Source organism: Pygocentrus nattereri, chromosome 22 (genome assembly GCF_015220715.1).
Source record: "Pygocentrus nattereri isolate fPygNat1 chromosome 22, fPygNat1.pri, whole genome shotgun sequence".
In the NCBI taxonomy this organism is placed as follows: Eukaryota; Metazoa; Chordata; class Actinopteri; order Characiformes; family Serrasalmidae; genus Pygocentrus; species Pygocentrus nattereri.
Window position 1 is genome coordinate 23,400,091 of NC_051232.1, and position 23,600 is coordinate 23,423,690.

The 23,600-nt window shown below is 38.9% G+C and overlaps 1 protein-coding gene across 11 annotated transcripts in view; it reads right to left on the reverse strand.

Annotated features, from left to right (window-relative positions):
- Positions 1-23,600, reverse strand: part of nrxn2b (neurexin 2b) — an 863,803-nt gene that overhangs the window by 324,396 nt on the left and 515,807 nt on the right. For all 11 annotated transcript variants that reach the window (XM_037533024.1, XM_017697610.2, XM_037533021.1 and 8 more), the window contains 2 exons: positions 23,177-23,367; positions 151-324 (listed from right to left, as the gene is read on the reverse strand). In XM_037533024.1, coding sequence (XP_037388921.1) covers positions 151-324; positions 23,177-23,367 — 365 coding nt within the window. The remainder of the gene's footprint in view (positions 1-150; positions 325-23,176; positions 23,368-23,600) is intronic.

Consider the following 23,600-nt stretch of genomic DNA (forward strand, 5'->3'; position numbering starts at 1 on the left):
AGAAATACTTAAAGCAGCCTATATGTTGCCAACAATTATGCTCCACACTGCACAATACAACTCTCACCACATGTTTAATAGTAAAGCAAAATCACTCCCTTTCACGCTTATGTTTGTTAGGTCAAGGTCAAGATTGGAAATGTTACTGACCATCGCATCCTCGATCCACCTGGCCCACCCTGTGGAGGGCGTCTGCGATCAGGTCTGGCAGTCTGCCATTTAGGTCCACGGACGCCAGGCAGCCCTGGTAACCGTCCCGGGACGCGATGAGCTTGGGCAGACTGTTATACATAGTTTTCCCCACACCACCTATATACAGCTCTCCTGCAGAAAGGAGACAAAAGACAAAGAAAAAAAAGCAAAGGAACAATTAATTTGACTAACAAAGAGATCACAAGAGGACAAGGGCATAAAGGCAAAAAGAGAGACAGATTATTACAAAGTCATCATGTGCACTTGCATAATTTCAAAGCGCTGTGAAATGCACATAACTCATTTCAATGTTGCAATCTCATGTAGAGACTAATGACTGCCTAAGGAAATTGAAGGAATGATCTCAGACAAAGAAAAAAGCCACAGAGAAAACACGACACAGGAGACATTAGAATGCACAAATCAAAATGGAAAAAAGGAGAGAGAATAAGAAAGGAACAAATGAAGTCAGAACCCAGGAAAAAAAAGAAAGATTGCTTTAAAATCAGTGGTGAATCATTTGACTATGACTATTTGGGATTGGTCTGTAGTGAAATCTCTGCAGGCTGGAAAGAAGCTTTAGGGCAATTAGAATAAAGACTAGATGGGGAGTGCAGAAGAAATGACAGAAAGGAAGAAAAGCAGCTACAAAGGTTAGAAAGGGAGAAAGGCAGATGTAAGTGAGAATCCTAAACATAGAGTTTTTTAATTAAGTCACATGTAGATAGGAAAGATGCAACGTGTGCTTTGCAGTCTGTGTAAACATGCTTTATTTGTTATTTTTTATTTCTGTAAGTACAATACAAGCAGGCTTTCATTTAAACTGTGTGCATGTGCCTGTGTGCGTGTTACAAGCAAAAAAAGGTGTTTAGATCTGTCATTGGTTGGGCAATGCGAATGTGAGTGCGCATGTGTGAGAAACAGCACAGTGCTGTCATATAGATTCCCTGAAGACTTGGTGTTTCAAAACTCTGTCAAAGCCTCATTATGCTTCAGCATCCTGTGGCAGTGTTGCATTCAGTATGTTTACAGTGATAAATAGCTCAACCTCAGGCACAATGCCTGTGCCAACACACAAAAAAGAACATAAAAAAACACCACTAAAGCTGTATGATTTTAACCAGTGCTTACTCATGCACACTTAATAATACTTTTGCTGGAGGTTTCTGTGTACTCTAGAAAATCTACAATCTATAACTTTGTAAATACATTTATTAGAATCATACCAGGGGTATGAAATGTACTTTTGCATCATCATCTGAAGGTAGTGATTCAAATGCATTTTGAAGTGACAGAATTCATTATAATCAATAATAAATAATATTCAATAAAGTGTGTGCTTATTTTTGGAAAAAAATAAAATTTGTTGGTCATTTTCAAATGTAAACACAGTCACAAAACCATAAAAATACCCTTTTTATTTCTGTGTAATTATCTACTCACATTTGTGCATTCAGTGCATTTCAAAAACTGACTGAACAATGCTATCAAAATAATATCAGTTAAAATATCAACACAGAAGTTTGGATTTTACAGATATGTCAAATCAATATTTGATAACATTTTGCATCCTAAAAGAGCTTCATGTTTACACACTGCAGCACAACTGCGCTTTATTTGTTATTAATTTTACTGCATTTGTAGCCCTTTAGAAATAAATGTTACATTTTTCTTTAATAATGCTAATGCTAAAATGCTAATCCAGCTGGATCTAGTCACAATTTCATAATGGTTTACATATCATCAAATACGTCAACAATTACCAAAATGTGTGTTCCTAATCTTAATCGTATCAGATCAATAAAATCAAACCAAATCATGGGGTTACAAAACCAGTCCTTGTTATCCGTGTCAGTTTTATGTGTGTTTATCTGTTCCAAGTGTAGCCGATCAGTCTGTTTCCTGTTCCTGATTGGTTGAAACCAAACTGTTCCTGATTGTGTGGTTCAGACTGTATTTCCTACAAAATTAGTGTTATGTCCACCAGATGGGAGACTGCAATCTCATTTTTCTTTGGTGTGCTTTGTGCTTTAATCTTTTGATTGTTCAATTGTTAGGTATGCCTAATACTTTGCCTATTTTGACCCCATTTGTATTTGTTTGCCTGACTGAAACAACCTGTACATAATCTACAATATTTATTAATCCATAATATTTGTAATCCTGTCATAGCACTATTGGTATTCGGGAAGTAAGAGTCTGATGCCATTTATGGTTAAATTCACTTTTCTTTTGGATATCACTAGTTGGTGTGTTAAGGAATATTTGTGCATCTTTTATTTCACTTAGTTTTTTGGTTTTATTTTTGGTGAGGTAAGGCCGTCTCACTCCCTCTCTAGCTAGTTGGCTGTTTTTTTGGGTTTTTTTTGCTGATTTAGTCTTGTGGGTACCTGAAGTTCAGTCCTGCTACTCAATAAACACACAAACAAGAGTCAAACAATATAAACAATGGTGATTTTCATTACATCATGCACTGAATTCCAAAGAATTATATCTGGATTAAACTGGTGGAAGGTCACAGACTATTCCTGTCTGGTTCCCATTGTGTATGTCCTACAAAATCAGTCCAGTGGAGATGCTGCATGAAACAAGTATGACCAAACATAAGATACTATTTGCCAATTTGCCCAAAAACTGAGCACATACATTTTTTTTATTTTAATAAATTACAATCAGTTCTAAGTTCTAGCTGGATCTGAACGGACACCATCAAATTAACACAACAGAGTGAACTTTTTTATTTATTTATTTATTTTATTTTTATACCACTAGCAGCCACTGAAAATGAGCCTCTGGGCACAGCACTATTGGATTTTTAGGTTTGTTTTCAAACTAACAAGATTTGCAGTTGCACAGTGAAGCTCAAACACAGCTGCTCTAATCTGACTCAGAGTTTGTGCCAAAGAGAACATCACTGCGCTCAGAGGAGAAGAGGAACTGAAGTCAGCTCATCAGAGTTTTGTTCACTGCAGTCTGAGGGGGGGGGGTGTGTCTGCCATCAGGGAAAGTGGCCAGGGCGCCCCAAAACCAATCAACGAAGTAAATGAAGTAATCTAACAATGATTACCACAAAGGGGGGTGGGAGCTGGGGAGAGGGACAGAGACACACACAGAGAGAGAGAGAGAGAGAGAGAGAGAGAGAGAGAGAGAGAGAGAGAGAGAGAGCGACAGCAAATTCACATTTATTACTGGTTTGATCAATAAAATGGCAGTCATGTCACATCTGTCCTCTCAAAGGCCTGTGGAGAACGATGACTTCACAGAGTGGTTGTCAAGTGTCACACATTAATGTAATTTATAGTATACTGCTTTCATGCATATTTATGCATACTCATTCAATACACAGTATGTTTTGACACTCAACACTAACCACACTAAAGTCCAAATTTACTGCTAAATAATTATCAATAGACACCTAATACTTTTTTTATACAATTTAAATCGAAACACGATACTGACTGCAGCTAAAATGGTATTCCTTTGAAAATCACATTAGACATACATACGTACTATTAAAAGTAAGACTGATTGTGTTGTACCTTTATAACCAACAGCTCTTGCTTTTATGCATCATATATTTATCCCTTTGGATTTGCACAAGTTTTTCTAAGATATAATTTCTACACTCCCTTGACAGGTTCACAAAGACTTTGTGTAAAAGAGAACAGAGGTATAAAAGAAAAGCTTATATTGATATTAATGCATTCAAATTGTCCCAAATTACAGCGTATATAGGCATTTTGAAAGTGCCCTCCATAAACAGAATCAGCAATGTTCATTAAAAGGACAGAAACTCATCCTTCATGCACACGTCATTTGATCTACAGTCAACATTTAATCACTGCTTAATAAGGTCATGGTCACAGCACACTAGGCTTTTCAGTGAATGCTTTGAATGCACCTTAAAAGTCAGTTTAATAAATGACTTTCATTTTTTTAATATGAATTTTATAAAATCAAATCCTATTATGCAAGTATTTTAATTGCATGTAATGCTTTCTATAATCATAAACAGAAGAGCAGCCACTGACCAGGGCCACTTTTAAATCTTTTCTTAAATCACTCTGGTAATCTAGTGCTCTGTGCTGGGCTGAACTGAGATTTAGTTTTTTTGGTTTCCCCGTCTTTTGAGTACATTATATGTGAACCCTCTGGGGTCTAAGGGCATTTTCTCAATTTAGACAATTTAATGTCTTTTTAACGTGACCTTTATAGACTGTTGCATATAACATAACATCCATATGTTTCATATTTAAATGCTGTCACTTCCATCAATACCTTCCAAAAGCGCAGCAGCGACTTCAGGGGCTGTAAGCTCTTTGCACGCCATTTCAATTGTTTCTGATGTTGAGAGAATGAAGCATTTCCAACACGATGGCTGAGTCATTAAGGATTTCTTGAGTTCATTGGTCAGTTTCACAAAAAGTGGATGGACACATGAATACATCAATTGCACACAGTGAGAGGCAGATGACATGTATCTCAACGCCTCATCAAAGCCTTGTTACTCCAGATATGTGTCATGTATGATCTTGCAATAAGATGGAATGGAAAGGGCAGACTCTACTGATTCAGGACACAATATTTCTGCTCTGTATTACCACAAAGAAAAAACATATTTAGAAACATCAAAAATTCCCAGAGGGTTACACAATGCAAAACAGGACTGATATGTGCTAGAGGTCCCACAGTATAATATTATGATATTCATGCCCCAATATGACTACACTGCAATATTTAAAGATTTCTGACATGCTTCAAATGTATGATATGTATTACAATACTGCATAGTGTTACATTATTCATACTGGTATCTTATTAGCTTACAAATTAATCAATACTGCTTATGCTACTTTATCTAAAATTACAATTTACAACAAGCCCTGTTGTACATTTTTTCCTTCTACTAAGTAGGAACAGATAATATGCACATTTTAAGGTATGACACTGTAATCATATCACTATCACAGACAATTTTATATACCGCTTAAAATATTGATTAAAATAAAGTATTAGCATTTGGGAGACTGTGTTTAGATTAGTGTTGATCTGACACACAGGCAAGACGCCTGATTGAAAAAATGTTTTTGAAATGAAGCCAGAAAGTGCAGAGGCCTGTGAAAGTGCCTCACAAAGTGATAGTTCACAAAAATCATTTCAACTACATCAAAAAAATTCTATATTTTACAGGCCATTATCTGCTAACAATTAAATTCATGCTAAACACCAAAGTTAATTATTATGATGTCACACTGGCTGCTTAAAGTTACTGTAGAAGTGTCCAAAAACTAGTTCTGCATTCAATCCTCTATGTAGATCTAGCTATAGGGAATTGTAAATGAATGTGCAACTGACGTCAGGTATTGCACGAGCTATCAGTGGAACTGAGTTGCAAAAACATGCATGTATGCATGCGTGCGCACACACACACCCACCAACTTGGTTTTATTCCACAGAGATTATATTGTGTATTATATCTCTGCCTCGCTGAGCAGTCCTAGTTTCTTTTGTTACATTTCTAATTAGAGTATCATAATAATAAGAAACCCCATCTCTTTCTCCAGCTCTCTCTCTATTAACAAATATGCAATGTGTTGTTTTTAACCAAGTGTAAATTTCACTCCTATGTTCAGGTACTGATTAATGGTATAACAATACACAAAATACATAATTCAGTGGCAAAAAAGAGAACTGGATGGAAATTCACCTTATATTATACTGCAATTCTGTGAGAGCATTCAACATTCTAAAAGTGCAGTTTGAAACAAAAGTCGTGCTTCAAATTAAACTAACAGGAATGCTGGATAATAAGCTCTGTATCAAAAACAGCTCTCTAACTCATCAGAAACATATTGGATGTTCTTCTGTGCAGGTCATGGTGATCTTAATGGTCATGTGCAGCTGCTCCACTATCCCATTCTTTTGGTCAGCAGTATTCTCTGGAAATTATACAATCTATGTGTGTGTATATAACTGAACACCTGTGTCAGCAAAGGGTGCACCTTAAACTAGTTAATTCCCTATTAAAAAGGCTGTCTGGATAGTAGTGAACATAAAGTGCAAATGCTTGCTGGCACTGGGTATTTTCAGAGCTTCTCCAAATGGGACCAATTACGTGTGTGTATGCACTCGCTTACACACACACACACACACACACACACACACACACACACACACACACACACACTACTTTTCCTCCCTTGATCCACTACCATAACAATCCCACATGGGCCAAAGATGGCTCAGAGTTGCGTCATTCACCCAACATCGACGGACAGGAGGGACAAGGCAGGAGCTACACAGAAGCACCAATTCCCCTTGAAGCCTTTACACTGGGGAGGCTCTAAGCTTAACTGTTTGCTTCTGTAGCCAAACAACAACAACAACTTGCAGTCACAGTCAATTCAGCCACATTGACAGAGTTACTGTGGGCCTCTGTGGTATCATGTGGTACCTACCTACCTATCTACCTACCTACCTACCTACCTACCTACCTATCAACCACAAACAAATACCTACATAATTTAACAAATTATTTAAGCAATTTAGCTAATTAACCAGAACTTGAATGATTCAAGTTACATAATTTTCTAATAATATAAACATGTAAGTAATGAAGATTTTTTTTTGGAGAACTCATCATTTTCTATCAATTGCTATTCAGTTGAGTAATGCTGAGAAGGTTCCCTGTTGGCTGTAGGACTGGACAATCATGACATTTACAAACTTTGTGGATGTCAGAAATAGTTAACTCATCAGTTTATTATTCCTTTAAAAAAATATAAACCAGGTAATTTAAGCCTCGCTGAAAGCATACAAAAACACACAAACACAGTATGAACCTACCAGACAGTCTAAATTGAGGGGTAATCATTGACAACTACTTAAAGAAACTGGAGACACTGGCAAGATGGCTTGTATTTTAAAAGACGAATACCTGTTTTTCCAGCTCTTTCCAATCCAGCACACTAGAAAACACTTGAGATGTGAGAATAGCATGTCTTTCTCTCCTCTCTATTTTGTGTTCAAGTCATTGAAGGCTATTAGTGTGGATTAAAATGTCTGTTCATCTCTTCTCTCTCTGTCTCCAATTTGTGTGATTGCACAGTTATTTCCTTCTTTCTCGCTCTCTGAAGGACACTAAATTGAACTCGCCTCTCCAGCTAACTGCCTCTAACTGACTCGAATGCAAGTGACATTAGTGCATTAGAAACAGAATTCAACAGCTTCTCACCTCAGAAATCACCAAAAAGATGCTACGCTGTGAGTTGCTGTGCATTCCACAGCTAGAAATTAGAAAATTTATTCAGAGAATGCACACTGGGTGTCAGAATGTCATGCATGCAGGCAGTGACCTATTATTTTCTTTTTACTGCAGATCAGAAAACTCCAGCATCTATTTCAAAATCATCTCCTATCATCTATTTCAAAATCATCTCCTATCACCTATTTCAAAATGAGCTCCATTTATCCAAAGCCACATCCTGTCATCTACCTAAACAAAACAGCAGACTTGGAGCAGCAGAACTCACAGCTGAATGGCCCACCACCCAACTAATATCTGGTCAGTAAGGGTCCTATATTTCCAGTGAAGGACAGGATAGTGGTGGGCAGTGATTAGTGATCCTGATGAAGTAGCCAATGTATAACTGTAAGAAAACTCATCTTAAGGGAATGGTTGACTGAAATTTGACCAAACCACCATTCTAAGCTTAGTTCATCGACCAAGACATGTTTGAAATCCATGAAGATTTTGTTAGATGCATTTACATTATTTTTACGATACATCAGCCAAACCAGTACCAGCAGTGCAAAGCTAAAGAATTTCAAATACTAAATATGTGACTGACTATGTTCAGAGTAAGGGCATAACTGAGTAAATTTTTTTTTTTGGTAAATCATTCCGTTAACGCAGTTTCCTTTTAATAAATGAATAAATTAACTTATAGGTTATAGGACTAAGTCATTTCTCAACCTACTGACAGAACCCATGTCCTGTTGTCCTATTGCAATGTCAGCCAATCCTAGAGTGAGCATTTATCATTAGGACTTGGGAAAGAACTTGTCAATTTGTTGTCACTCTTAAGTCTTAACTGAACTTTCACCAAAGTCATAATGAAGAAACCACCAGCTTTTTGATGGGAACCCTGCTAGATAATTCTCAAAAGTCTATTTAAGACTAAAGCTGTGATGTTGTTTCCCAAAAACAAATATAACTTTGTCCTTTGGCTTGGGAACTTTAAAATGAAACATCACAATCGATAGCTGCCCTTCTCTCTGACCTCAGCACCATGAGAGTATCTTTTGCTCTGTGCAAATACTGTTTTTTGGCTGCCACTGTTTATTGTATGTAGGCCCAAATCGATCAAGGCAAGGGAAAAAGAAAAAAAGGAAAAACACAGTTGGGGGAAACAGTTTTAAACAGAGAAAACTGTGTGTCTCTGTGAAGAATCGTTTGTAGAGATGATCTTTGCCCAACTGTGGTGCTCTAATGGGGGCATTGATCTTAACAATGGGCCTTTACAGACCTGGACATGATAGAAAAATATAGATAGAAAACAGCACCCTGTCTCCACACCATAGCCTTTAGTCTTACATTTCTCTCCCTATCTACAGTATTTTGTATTGAGCACAATGAAAAATAATAAAAAAATTAATTAATTATTTATAATTTATTTATAATTTATTTTAATTTATTTATTTATTTTTATTTAAACCCTGGGCCACACCAACACCCCCTATTGGGGACCCAATATATATATATATATATATATATATATATATATATATATATACATACACTGCTGAAAAAAATGAAGGGAACACTTAAACAACACAATATAACTCCAAGTAAATCAAACTTCTGTGAAATCAAACTGTCCACTTAGGAAGCAACACTGATTGACAATCAATTTCACAGCTGTTGTGCAAATGGAACAGAAAACAGGTGGAAATTACTGGCAATTAGCAAGACACACTCAATAAAGGAGTGGTTCTGCAGGTGGGGACCACAGACCACTTCTCAGTACCTTTCTGCTTTCTGGCTGATGTTTTGGTCACTTTTGAATGTTGGTGGTAGCATGAGACGGACTCTACAACCCACACAAGTGGCTCAGGTAGTGCAGCTCATCCAGGATGGCACATCAATGTGAGCTGTGGCAAGAAGGTTTGCTGTGTCTGTCAGCGTAGTGTCCAGAGGCTGGAGGCGCTACCAGCAGACAGGCCAGTACACCAGGAGACGTGGAGGAGGCCGTAGGAGGGCAACAACACAGCAGCAGGATTGCTACCTCCACCTTTGTGCAAGGAGGAACAGGAGGAGCACTGCCAGAGCCCTGCAAAATGACCTCCAGCAGTCCACAAATGTGCATGTGTCTGCACAAACGGTTAGAAACCGACTCCATGAGGATGGTATGAGGGCCCGATGTCTACAGATGGGGGTTGTGCTCACAGCCCAACACCGTGCAGGACGCTTGGCATTTGCTAGAGAACACCAGGATTGGCAAATTCACCACTGGCGCCCTGTGCTCTTCACAGATGAAAGCAGGTTCACACTGAGTACATGTGACAGACATGGCAGAGTCTGGAGACGCTGTGGAGAGCGATCTGCTGCCTGCAACATCCTTCAGCATGACCGGTTTGGCAGTGGGTCAGTAATGGTGTGGGGTGGCATTTCTTTGGAGGGCCGCACAGCCCTCCATGTGATCGCCAGAGGTAGCCTGACTGCCATTAGGTACCGAGATGAGATCCCCAGACCCCTTGTGAGACCATATGCTGGTGCGGTTGGCCCTGGGTTCCTCCTAATGCAGGACAATGCTAGACCTCATGTGGCTGGAGTGTGTCAGCAGTTCCTGCAAGATGAAGGCATTGAAGCTCTGGACTGGCCCACCAGTTCCCCAGACCTGAATCTGATTGAGCACATCTGGGACATCATGTCTCGCTCCATCCACCAACGCCACGTTGCACCACAGACTGTCCAGGAGTTGGCGGATGCTTTAGGTCTGGGAGATCCCTCAGGAGACCATCCGTCACCTCATCAGGAGCATGCCCAGGCGTTGTAGGGAGGTCATACAGGCACGTGGAGGCCGCACACAATACTGAGCCTCATTTTGACTTGTTTTAAGGACATTACATCACAGTTGGATAAGCATGTAGTGTGTTTTTCCACTTTAATTTTGTGTCTGACTCCAAATCCAGGCCTCCATTGGTTAATAAATTTGATTTCCATTGATGATTTTTGTGTGATTTTGTTGTCAGCACATACAACTTTGTACAGAACAAAGTATTCAATGAGAATATTTCATTCATTCAGATCTAGGATGTGTTATTTGAGTGTTCCCTTTATTTTTTTGAGCAGTGTATATACACACACACACACACACACACACACACACAATGAGTATCATCAGTATCTGATGTTCTTTCCCTAAAACTAGTAAGCCTTAAAATAATCTTTTTTTTAAATGAGGCACTTAAGATTAGCAGGCTATCATATTCAAACTACTGAAATACTCTACTACACCACCGAAAGAAATATACAGCTAACAACATAACATAATACAGCATAACCATATTTTATTTCAAGATAGATCTGTTATCAGATTAATTATTTTTGACACTAAAACATCCAATTCAGCCCAGTAATGATGGGGGCAGACAGCACATGACTAAGGTGTCCTCGAGCAAGACACCTCACCCCCCAGCTGCTCCTCAGGCGCTGCGGATTGGGCTGCCCACCGCTCCGGGCAAGTGTGCTCACTGCCCTTGTGTGTGTGTGTGTGTGTGTGTGTGTATGTGTATATGTGTATGTGTAGTTTCACTTCACAGATGCATTAAATGCGGAGGTGAAATTTCCCTGTTGTGGGACTAATAAGGGTCATCTAATCTTAATTAATGATGTCTGGTATTGGAACAGAGATTGATATCATGTACTTTTCTTTCAACTTTCAATACAAGTTTCAATACAAGTTTCTGTTTTGCTAGATTTTCATTAGCTCTTACAATACCTCTGTCTTTCACTCAGAATTATCTAGTAGCAAAACAAATAACACTGCATTCACTCTGTCCTACTTACAAAGGTCAAAATGATTTCAGAATCATTATACCCATGCTTCAATAAGTACAGGGTTCAAATTAAATCTGTTATGAACAGTGCTACTGCATTTAAAAAAAAAAAAAAAAGCAAAAGGTAGCTGTATTAAAGGATCAGCTCTATCATATACCAACAACAGAGAGGGGGTTAGAAAGCCCAGCTCTCAGCCCATGAGAGTAGAAACGATGCTACAGAACTTTTCAGGCTGTATGTTTACATGTCCCCAGGCTGGGCTGGAATAGGTGTATTTGTAAGTGAATATAATGGTGAATATACAGTTCTAGCTTTCAAATTCCAACCTAGATAGAAAGCTTATTTGTTGTTGTGTATGTGTGAGTGAGGGGGAAAAGGGCAAAAGAAAAAGAAGGGAGGGAGGAAGGGTGAGAGAGAGAGAGAGAGAGAGAGAGAGAGAGAGAGAGAGAATTTCTGGGTGCGGATGTTAAATGCAAATCTAAGAACATCACACACAGAACATAAGCATGGAGGGCCATTAACAGTTGAAATTAAACATTAAACTATTCTTTTCAACTGATTCCTATGGAAAAAAACACACAGACACACACCTGGGATGTCTGATCAATAGTCATTCTACAGAATCTTGCGAATCGATGGTTGGCCAATTTGCCATGGCCAAGACGTGCACAGACCAACCCTACAGCTGGTTAAGATCATCAATAAGTTTTTACGTCACTGGTAGAAAACGTGCTTGCTCCAGAGCCACATCCAATCACACATCTCCATTCTGCTCCCTATGGCACCCATGAGAGCTTAACCAGTCCAGAGAAACCTGCTGCCTGTAAGTTTCAGGATTTCTGAACTGCTTTGTATCTGTGTGGTTGCTCATACTGTTATTTTAAATGATGGATTTGCAATCAAAACCCAATTACTGCATATTTTAACCCATGGCTGCCAATATATTGTGTCTATAAACAAGCCTTTTATCAATAACAGATGTTTAAAGAATGTATACAACATACATTAAAGTTATTAATATTTTTCCTTCTCTTATTAGTTACCATTTCTTAATACAAAAGAACAACAGCAACTTGTTTTTGTAACAACAGCGACATGCTATTAGTAAATTCTGAATCTTAGCTGCCAAAAGATTTAAAAAGCAGCTGAAAACAGACTCCATCTACTAGTGCTAGATTCTTACTACCTTTAACCTCCTCCAGTGAGAGGGGATGATACAATTCAGAGCATGTCTGACTAATTTGAGCCTCTCAAAAGTTTTCTGCTGACCTCATTTCTCCAATGGGCTGTGCTCTTTCTGATTGCATTCTGGTGCAGACTGATGACACATTCACTCCTTATTTACCACTGCTGCACTCTGACACAACAACTAGGAGACAGACAGGTGTGTACTGCAGACTGATCTTATGTCTTGACACACTAAAAAGCAATACTGTAACAAAGCATTATCTTCTACTGTCCAGTACTGTCTGATACTACAGGGATTAAACTGGCCTGTTTTGCAGTCTGACATACAGAATGTGCCTGACATTGCCTATTATTCACAGCACATGCTTTGTCAACGGGAAAAGAAACAGGACGTTACAATAAATGCAGTATATATACAGTAAAATAAAGAAATATTTGGCTTTCTACAGCTGAGAGCACTTTACTTACTGGGCCACACTTTCATTTCCTGTTTCATCGCTTCACTTTTACACAACCACCCTGGGTTACACAGAAAAAAATATCATGACTTTAAGGACAAAAGTCACTTATGGAAAAATACAATTATCGCTACAAAAGTGCATTTATGTGAACAAAGCAAATGGTATTACAGTTTTTCTTTTTACAGCTTGTTGCTTATTTTATTGTTCAGGGGGCAAAATAACCCAATTAATTAGCATTTTTTTTCTTCTATCTGTAGTATTTCTTCTGCTCTTTGGTATTTTCAGTTGTTTTTAAAAGCTAATCTCAGAGGCTCTCCTGCTGATGCACACTGAGCAAGAGAGGTGCAAAAGCATTTCATCAAGATTACTTACATTTCTAATCAAACTTAAGTGCCACTGAACAAAAGGTTAATGATCATTTGTGTTTTATCAATTGCTGACAATGCATGTATTTTTAGCAAATTATATCACCCAAAATATCCTAAATGGGCTCAACAGAGGGGAAAATAAATGCTCGCTCAAGACTTTTAAGCTATAACTGCATGTTTCTTCTCAAGCAGTGTTTGGCCTAAGACTCAAGATAATTACTGCATGTAGCGCAAAGTAACATGCAACAGTTGACTGACTAAACTGAAAATGAAAACTTGGGCCAGTAGGTACGTGCTCTTAGCTGAGCAAAGCAAAATGCCAAATACAGACCAGGGTACTTCAAATCACAGCATGTTATATTTAATTATGATGTCCATGGAATTATGAATGCTCAAATATGAAAAGGTATGAATGTTTTATGTTCCTATGCATTTAACATGCTGCATTGAAAAGTGGAAATATAACAAAATAATTAACTTTGTAGTTTGTCACAGAGTTGACTGGAAATGAAAAAAGGAAAAACCTGGTATAAAAACAGACCACATCTTTAATCAGTGACCATGGCTGTAATTTCACAGCATTGCCAGATTAGCAGAATTAACTAGGGATTAGAGAATCCTGTCTTCCTTCTACTTCCATTTAAAGCCTGCTATGTTCAACTGTAAAACTGGCTTCTGAAGCAACTTTGTTTATACTTTTCTCTGTCCTGCTCTATATGTACTGCACAATTGAGTGATTCCCTTCTTCTAACATTTGAACTAGTTTACAAAGTTCAGGTGAATTAAATAAAATGTGTTAGCAAAAGATAAAGATTATAATGTGCAGGCTTAATATAGGAAAAACTATTATTGAGCTCCAGTAACGACTCTCCTTGGATAGTCTGTTCTGAATCTACATTCAAACAACATAAGTAACATGTTAAAATTGCTATAGACAATTTTACATTATTTTAGTTTTTTCCAAACACAACTTGACAGCCTATCAGTACCTCATTCAACAAAGCATTTTGATAAGGGGAAAGCAATTCCATCAGTGAGACAGGATTACATTCTCCCACTGTGCTTGTTCCACATATATTAGTCACAAAGACAAAAGGCCAATTTGTTCTTGCAATCCAGATTTGAAGTTAATTCACTTTGCACACATATATAAAAGCAGTACATATTTTAATAGCACTGAGTAGTCTATGTGATGAGCAAAACAAAACACTGTGTCAAGTGATCTTGCAGAGTCTAAAGCTTAAGCACATGCAACGCTATGGGTGTGTTTACTAGAAGAGTAACATTCCCTGGCCTTTGATTTCATTTTATTCTAATTAGCTACAGTGGTGCTGGGAGCTGGACGCAGATTAAAATGGAGAAGACCAGGGCTGAGCTGCTGTCTCAGCAACAGCTAACCGGCTCAGAAATGACTGCACAACTGTTACCTGCTTAGGAGAATCAAAGCACCTAATCCCTGTCAAAAGGATAACAGTATCCAGCAACATCCAGTAATTACAGTGACACTTCAGTACACTGAGCTAGAACTAATCAACAATGCCAGCAAAACACATTTAGGAGAAGCTTTTTTTTTTTTTTGGGTACATTGCTTTATCACCCCAGGTTTTCATGAATGCTTTGAAGTCTCCCTCTCTCCCATTCTCTCTTTCATGGGAAAACAGTCTGTATAAGCCTTGATAGCTTATAGCTTTAAGAGTGCACTCTGTATGAATCCAACACTTCTGGAATTTTGTTTGTGCCTCACTATTTAGTCCCCAGCTCCAATAGTCAATGCACTTGCATTTCTCTTGACATCTGAAATCCCCAAGTCTGAAATACATGAATTTTTTTACTACATGACAGATTCTCAAGCCTTTCATATTCAAAGTGAAAGTCTAGACACATATATACCACCTTCAACAGATGCAACAGGTTTTGAAAAACACTCCTGACAAATAAACTCAATGAGTAAAATTCCCTACATGACAAAGAGGGATTCCCTCTTCAATATCCTTGAGTTTTGCAGGCATACGGGGGACAGAGTTTATCATGTAAAGAGAAATAAGAAGGAGCTGAGGAGATGAAGGCATTGCAGGGCATTTTCGGAATGTACTATTAGATCTGGGGACTCCATTTTGAGATGTAGATGCAAAGGTCCAGTGAAACAAGCTTTGCCAAAGGAAAGGCTACATGCCATGTGACCATGAGATCAGCTCAAGAGACAAAAGCAATAAACAAATAAATGAATTATAATGTGAGCCAGTAGATTTATGCTACAAAGACAGCTATGTTCTATCTTCATACTTTCAGTCTGCACAACTAAAATGTTGACAAAGTTGTTTTTTTCCCCTTTCTTCTCTGTTTTCTTATTTTCTAGTTTATTTACCTCTGTCTTCTCAATTTGCCAGGCTTCAGTTTCATTTTGCCGGATGGATTCTTCCACAGGGGCCGCGTTAGCGGCAGACGTGATGGCCATGAAGACGATGAGACTCCTCTCACATGCTTGTTTAGCAGCTGAATGAAGAGTGTGTCGATGCATAACTTGTACATATTGTTTCGTGTCATTGGAGGTGTGTGGATGATGAATCACTTTCTGCATGTTTCCAGAAACACGTGCATCTCCATAGCAATTGCACTACAAGATGCATAATGCCTTCTGACAGCCAGTCTGGAGAAACGAAATAAAGTAGCATTGCAAGAACTTGACAGACGACACTATTTTGTGTAGGTGTGTAGTCTATATTCTAATTCATGTGACCATTATGTGCACACGGACATTATCTTTGTACGGACTGCTAACTGCTGTCACGTCATTTGCCAATTAAGGTTGTCCCCAGTCACATTCTGTCGTTTCAGTCTTTCTCCATTATTCTTTTGTTTCCGTTTCCTTCAAATGGGAAACACTACTCCCTCAGGGACGTTTGAAGTCTCCATCTGTTCCTCATCCCTCTCTTCTGATCTGCACTATTTTAAAGCTTGTGAGGTCTGTATTCCTCCAGCCTCCTTCTTTATTGACAGCTGTCACTTAGCGGCACATTCTTGTCATCAATACGGAACTCCACTGAGTGAAATTGCCTAAATTGGTTGCAGTCATGCTAGCGTTTCTTCAGGGCACGACAGCAGTGACAGGCACAAACACACATAAAAATGACAAATGCCCTCAGCGAGGAAGACGATCTCATATGCAGTAAACATAAGCAAAAACTTCAAAGCATCTGCTTTAATTCAGTGCTTTTGCCCAGTTCTGGACATCTCGCCACCCTGCAGTGTCTACTTCCAAATTCCGATTTGTTTCTCTCCCAGAAGTCCATTACTAACTAAAATATGAAACCATGTGCTCTGAACGGCTGCACTGACTGGCGTATACACTTTTCTCAACATGGGGAGAGACTATAGTTTAACTGCCCTCAAAAAACAAACATGCATATGTGGAACAACAGACATATTTACCCAATTAGCATCATGCTGAGATATAAAAAACCCAGTTTAAAAATTATATCCAGAGAGGACAAAAATGCAGCTCTTCATAAAAAAACACATCATATCCAAAACTTCAAAGTGGGCCCAATGACTGTTGGGGCCTGTGAAGTTTGCCACAGTCGGCAGTTTATAAGCCAGGCTACCTATTTCTCTGGTTTACTTCAGAGGCTGCTGAAATAACACCTTTCTCTTCCTAAACACCAGTACAGCTTATTAGACGAGAAAGGCAGGGCCTCGGGTCAGGTTAAAATTTCATATTCAGGTACTCACAGCCGTCCCCTTCATTTTAACAGACCCCCTGCATTTTCATTAGATTTTACTACTTATTCCCTTTTCCCAAATCCAGTTTTTAATCTGGTGTGCTGGAGTCACTCACATCTGTAGTAGGTTTTCCTTCCTCTGTGATCTAATAATAGCTACTATTTTGCTACACAGTAATTTAACCGGCATTATCATTAGAAACATGAGGTTTGCTTTTTTACTTTGAGTTATGATGGGCCAGTTCGGGTCAATTTAGATACAATTTTGATGGACTTAATGACGTAGTTTGTCAAATCAAATCAAATCAAATCAAATTTATTTGTATAGCGCTTTTTAGAACGGATGTTTTCACAAAGCAGCTTTACAGAATTTCAGAAAAGAAAAAGTTTCAAGAGAACTGTAAGAATGTACAGAAACCCCCCAGTGGGCAAGCCAGGGGCAACAGTGGCAAGGAAAAACTCCCTCAGAACTGAGGAAGAAACCTTGGGAGGAACCAGGCTCACCAGGGGGGACCCATCCTCCTCTGGTCAAACTACCTACAAGTGATTATATTACTAATATTAACAGCAGTAATATTGGTATTAGGAATAACTAGGAGTCTATGAGAACATCAGCGTAGGGTGGGATGGGTTGTCAGATGGGATTCAGATGGCAAGCTCTCTAGCTGTATTCAGGCTCACACCAAAATTTCAGCCTGATTAAAGCTCTTCAACATGCTGAAGATATAATGGATCTTACTTCAACCATACCCAGTGACATTCACTACCAGCTGAACATTGCAATTTGATCACATATACCTGGATAGTTCCTATTCTACAGATTAATGCCATGCAAAGACTTTGAAGCTTCTTACCACAGTTAAAATCCTGTCTCACTGAAGCAAAGTACAGGTCAAATGCCTAATTGTCCTCTCCCAGTTTCTTCCTCACTCAGAACAGCAACATCTTTATTATTCTGTTTGTGTCATCGCCATTAAAAGGAAGCAAGCTCACCCCATCAGCTCAAACCACTGGCAGGGCGCCATACATCTTAAATGTCCTCTCGTGATTAACGCATTCCCTTTAATTGCACCAGACCCTGCAAGATGAAGTCAAGGCACAAGCACATCAATAAATAATATCTAAAAAGCCTAACTGCTTTTGATCATTTGACTTCCGCATCACTGCTCCCTGTGGAGGGGTACGTGGTGCATTCACACCGACACACATCTCCAAATGCAAGGTTAGAGAGCAGATTTAGGTCAGTGAGTAACTCTTTCCAAATTTTGACAGAGGATGTGGGAGGGGTGGTCCAAAAAAGTCTCCCCATTCGCTCTGGGGCATAAACTCTGCAAGGCATGTATGAGCTCAGCTTAGAATAGACTTAATTTAAAATGTCTGGGGAAAAAATTCCCTCTCTACTTAGCCAAACTCTGGAACATCCATTTAGCAGAGTCAAGGTTCAGCCTTTAAGATGAGCACATTCATTCACACCTAAGTGCCTTTTTAACTGCTGTCATTATACTGTGAGGATTTAACCTGCCATATGTGTTACAGGGCGAAAAAAGGTGGAATTCTGTTTTTTCCCCCCTCTTACAACCATTATCAGCATCACACCTCTGATGAAAAGATGATACCTGGCCCTGATTTTTCTTCTTTACTTGTAAGGGATTACAAAATAGAGAGGATGTGACTTTCAAGGTGTTCAAGGTGAGAGAAATTTGTTTAGACTTCAGCATGTTACTTCACATCTCAGGGAGCGAATATCTCTTTCCACAGCTAGTGCCAAATGCTTGTTAATTACCTGAGGAATTGAATCAGGTGTGCTAGACCAGAGAAAACACGACACTGCAGTCCTCTAGGACTGGCAGTGAAAAACACTGCTTTAAGCCAAGGTAATTATTCAAATCAATGTCCATGGACAAAAACACAGAAGTATTATGTTTACCCTTCCTGAATTAACTTATCTCTTCAGCATTTAAGGTTCTGAAAGGTATTTTTTTCTTTCATGTCTAAGATCAAGGTAGATGTTTATTGAGAAACCTCAGTAAAAACCAGTCTGGCCTAATCAGTCATAAACAAGCAGCTCTGAAACTTGTGTACATTTTTTTTAAGTTCAGTCAGACTCCTAAGTAAAGAGACATGAAAAGTGTGAAAATTGTGGATGGAACACTTCCTTAAATGTTACTCGAAAATAATCTAACCCATCTAAATGCTTTAAAAATAAAGGAATAAGACTTCACGTGTTTTGTGTGTTTCATGTGATGCAGAAACACTGGTACATGCCTTCAGTACTTCTAGGCTAGACTACTGTAACGCACTACTGTCAGGATGTACGAGCAGGAGTCTAAGCAAACTTCAACTAGTCCAAAATGCTGCAGCCAGGGTCCTCACTAAAACTAGAACATATCATTTGATCATATCAGTCCAGTGCCATCATCACTTCATTGGCTGCCTGTTAAATTCCGTATTGATTATAAAATTCTTTTATTGACGTATAAAGCCCTACACGGGCTCACTCCTGAGTACCTACAAGACCTTATTTCCTATTACGAGCCATCACGACTACTCACATCGCAGAGTGCTAGCTTATTAATAGTTCCTAGAATTCATAAGGCTGCAGTTGGGGGAAGAGCTTTTTTTTATAAAGCCCCAAACTCTGAAATAATCTTCCAGAAAAATTTTGGGACTTCAGTTTAGCTTTTGGTAGGTAATGTTTCCCCTTAGATAAAGGCAGTAGATCCAGGGCTCCATGGACACAGGGAATTATAGTAAACTGAGATGCTGGTGCTGTCGTCCCGCTGCTCACACGTGGTCACTCAGGTTTGTGGACGGTGGAGCGGATGGGTGCCAAACGGTTTCGGAGTGCTGTCGTGTCTGTGTCTCCTTCTGGTTCTCTCCTTTTAGTTAAGCTGTCATAGTCAGATCTGCCGGAGTCATTAGCCATACTCTGTAAATGTTCCCTGTTTTACGTACAAACAGCAAGAATAAAACTAATTCCCTCTCCCTGTCTTTTTTCCGAGTATACAACTGCCCACATATCCGGCCAGACGCTGAAGGACAACTGACAGTCGAGCCCTCCTGGTACCCACTTCAGACCAGGTGCCCACGCCCCAGTTACCGCCACTTACCTTGGACTAGCTGCCCACCCTACACTGATGTTTTCATAGACTCCTAGGTATTATTACTACTAATACTACTGCTATTAATATTAGTAGTATAATCACTTGTAGGTAGTTTGACCAGAGGAGGATGGGTCCCCCCCCTTTTTCCTTGTCACTGTTGCCCCTGGCTTGCTCACCGGGGGGGTTTTACATTCTTGTTAAAGATCTGTCTTTTCTGTGAAGCTGCTTTGTGACAACATCCATCATAAAAAGCGCTATACAAATAAATTTGATTTTTTGATATAGTAATTTTACCACATGTAAACAATGATGAGGAGTGTTAAAGTAAAATCCTGTTAACTGTAGTAAAAATCAATGTACTGCCAGGCCTTGATCAGCTTATTGTTTTAGAAAACTGCAGCACGACACAAAATCATTTATCTCAAACATTTTTTCTTTCCCCCGCGACCCTGATGGAGAAGCGGCTTAGAAAATGGATGGATGGATGGATGGATTTTTTCTTTGAATTCAGAATTTAGTTGATCATATATCAATATATTGTTTCAAATGTGGCTCAGCCAATCAAATTTTTAAATGGGAAATACTAATTTTATAAAGAGAGTTTCATAATGTTAAACTGAAAGTGGGCCACTGCCACTCATACAATCACCTGCCCCCCACCACGTATTTAAAAATACAGAATTGTAGGTATTTTGGCCCTCTAGGCAGTGTGCAGCCATTTCAGCCCGATTGAGGGACAGACTCATTTTTCAAGGTGAAGAGGATGGGCAGCAGCACAGGGACGACAACATCCGCTTCCAGCTGCCAGACTGTCTCTGGGCCCTCATTTCCTCTCTGTCCACACACCGGGTTTGGCTCGTGAATTTTGTCTTGGCACAGTAAGCGAGTATTTTCCCCCTGACCTAAACGCGCACACACACATACACACACAGTAACATGTGCACACACTCACCACCACCACCTCCTGAGCAGGCATGCATTCAAAAGCTGAACAAACAGAATAATAATCGTGAATAAATAACTGCCTGCTCACCTTTCTCCTTTTTTCCTTTTCTCTTCTATTCCGCCGGTTTCTTGCTATTTCTGTTTAATCCCTCTCTCTCCCTCCTTTTCTTTCTTCTATCACTTTGTCTCTTTTGTCACTCTTTATCTCTTCTCTCTCTCTCTCACACACACACACACACACACACACACACACACACGTTCGCACCTCATCTTTACTAATGGCTTTGTAAAGACAAGTCCAAGCTCTGATTCAGAAGGTAAATTTTTCCCTCCTTGTTCTGCATTAAGTGACATCCGATTCGGTTGTGCAAAGCAATGATGTGTGAAGACAACCCAATTTCAGGTTAACATTATGATAGTCTATTTTTACAAGCATTAAGAGAAGTTTGCAGACTCAGATGAATTCATGGAATATTTAATAAAGGAACCGGTTTTCATCTCTTTCATCACTTAGCACTGATATACTGCATCAAGAGGTCAACAATAAAAAACATCTCACTTATTGTGAATCTTACCCTTGAGCATAAAAGAGAAAATACATTTCAGACCATAAAGAAAAACTCCGCTTTGAGCATCACTGAAAGCTTTTTGGATATCCTTGGATAGTCAGGCTTTTTGCATTGGCCAGCTGTGCAAGTAAGCCAAGAAAGACAATAATCTGAAGTACTAGACTAACAATTAAGACTAGAGTATACTTCAGACATCATTGGATGCTGTACAGATCATTCCTTTGTGAGACACTCCCTGTGTCTCAAATCAAGTTCTTTTGTAAGGTACTATTTACATTAAACTATAATTTACTGTTAATACTCAGATGATGCACAAGTACCGTCGTTATTGCAATGCGGAACGCACAGTGAATGCACTCAGTAATCACAAACTGCCACAGCAGAAAACAGAAGAGCCAGTAGAGGATGCTGCTGTTTGAGACAGCAAGTGTAAAATGTAGTTTGTCATATGAAACATCAGTAAAGTCATAATACCACTGACCAAATATTGCATTTGTGCTGCTAATTTATTTCTTTTTTAAAATTACTTACGGTTTCATGGGTAGCATAACTGGTGCTAACATTTCTGGCATACAAAGCTGTCATTTTAGCACAACATATTAGAAATACAAGATTCTATTAACCAATGACATCTATTTTTTCTTTCTTTGGGATACCCACCCAAAAATATTAGCAAAATAGAATTGTTTATATACAACCCCATTTTCAAAAAAAGAGTTTGGACACTGTGCAAAATGTAAATAAAAACAAAGTGCAATGAATTTGATACCAGCAACATGTTTGAAAAAAGTCGGGACAGGAGCATGTTTACCACCGTGTTTCATCACTTGTTCTAACAGCACTCTGTAAGCGTTTGGGAACTGCGGAGACAAATTGCTGTAGTTTTGAAAGTGGAATGTTTTCCTCATGCGTGCTTGATTTATGATCACAGACAATGGTTTTCAGAAGCGTTTCTGAGCACATGCAGTGATTTCCATTTCAGAATTGTTGCTATTTTCATGTAGTGCTGCCTCTTGAATTGTTAAAATGTCCCTGTGTAATTTCCCATCTTTACCTCTGAAAGATTCAACCTCTCTGGGATGCTCCTGTTAAATGTAATTTGACTTGTAACTGACCTGATGCCAGTTAACCCAACTTGTTGTGAGATGATATAGGGAAGAAAATAATTTCAATGTGTAGTTACAATTTAAATTGAACAGTCATCAAAACTTATTTTGCTCAAAAATAATACTTCAACATCAGTGAAATAACTGATGTTTTTCATCAAAAAGAACAATCATTATAGCTTTGTTGGTTAATTTTGAAACAGAACACTGTTAAAACACTGACATCAATTTTCCATGGTTTAGTTATTTTCAGCTCATTTTTATGGTTTCAAAGCGGGAGATCATTTCCCCTCCCCTGCAAAGGTGGTATGACCCATGTACACTCAATGAGCACTTAGTGCATTAGTGGCATATAATTACAGAACCTTGAGAGGCCTCTTTATTACGTATATACTCTTAATTTATGGTAAGTTCAACAAACATACCTATTATTAGTGACACACAGTCTGGCAAGGAACGTACCTTTAAGGTCCAGGTTCCGTGCTCCATTGGAGTGCTGGGTGACGGTGTGGGAATCAATCTTGAGTGTGTGCATGTTGTTGGTGTCGCGGGAAACCACCACATTGTGCCACTGGTTGTCATTCAATGGCTTTTCTGAATTGCCCTTCATCAGAGAGGGTCCATTTCCCAGGTCAAACACATAGTGGATGTATCTGAGAAAAGAAAAATGACAGGCTGTTACCTCAGAGCTAAGGGAAAAAAAATAAGAAGCAATGAAGATGGTACTTTAACACAGATCTGGAGTTATTCAAGGATAGAGGTAACATTTGACTTACAGAGATAGATAAACAACTCAGGCTGCATTTCAAAACATCACTGTGTCATTTGATTGCTACCATATTTTTGATCGGTTCAGTCAGAATATCTGAAAAACATTACTCTTTTG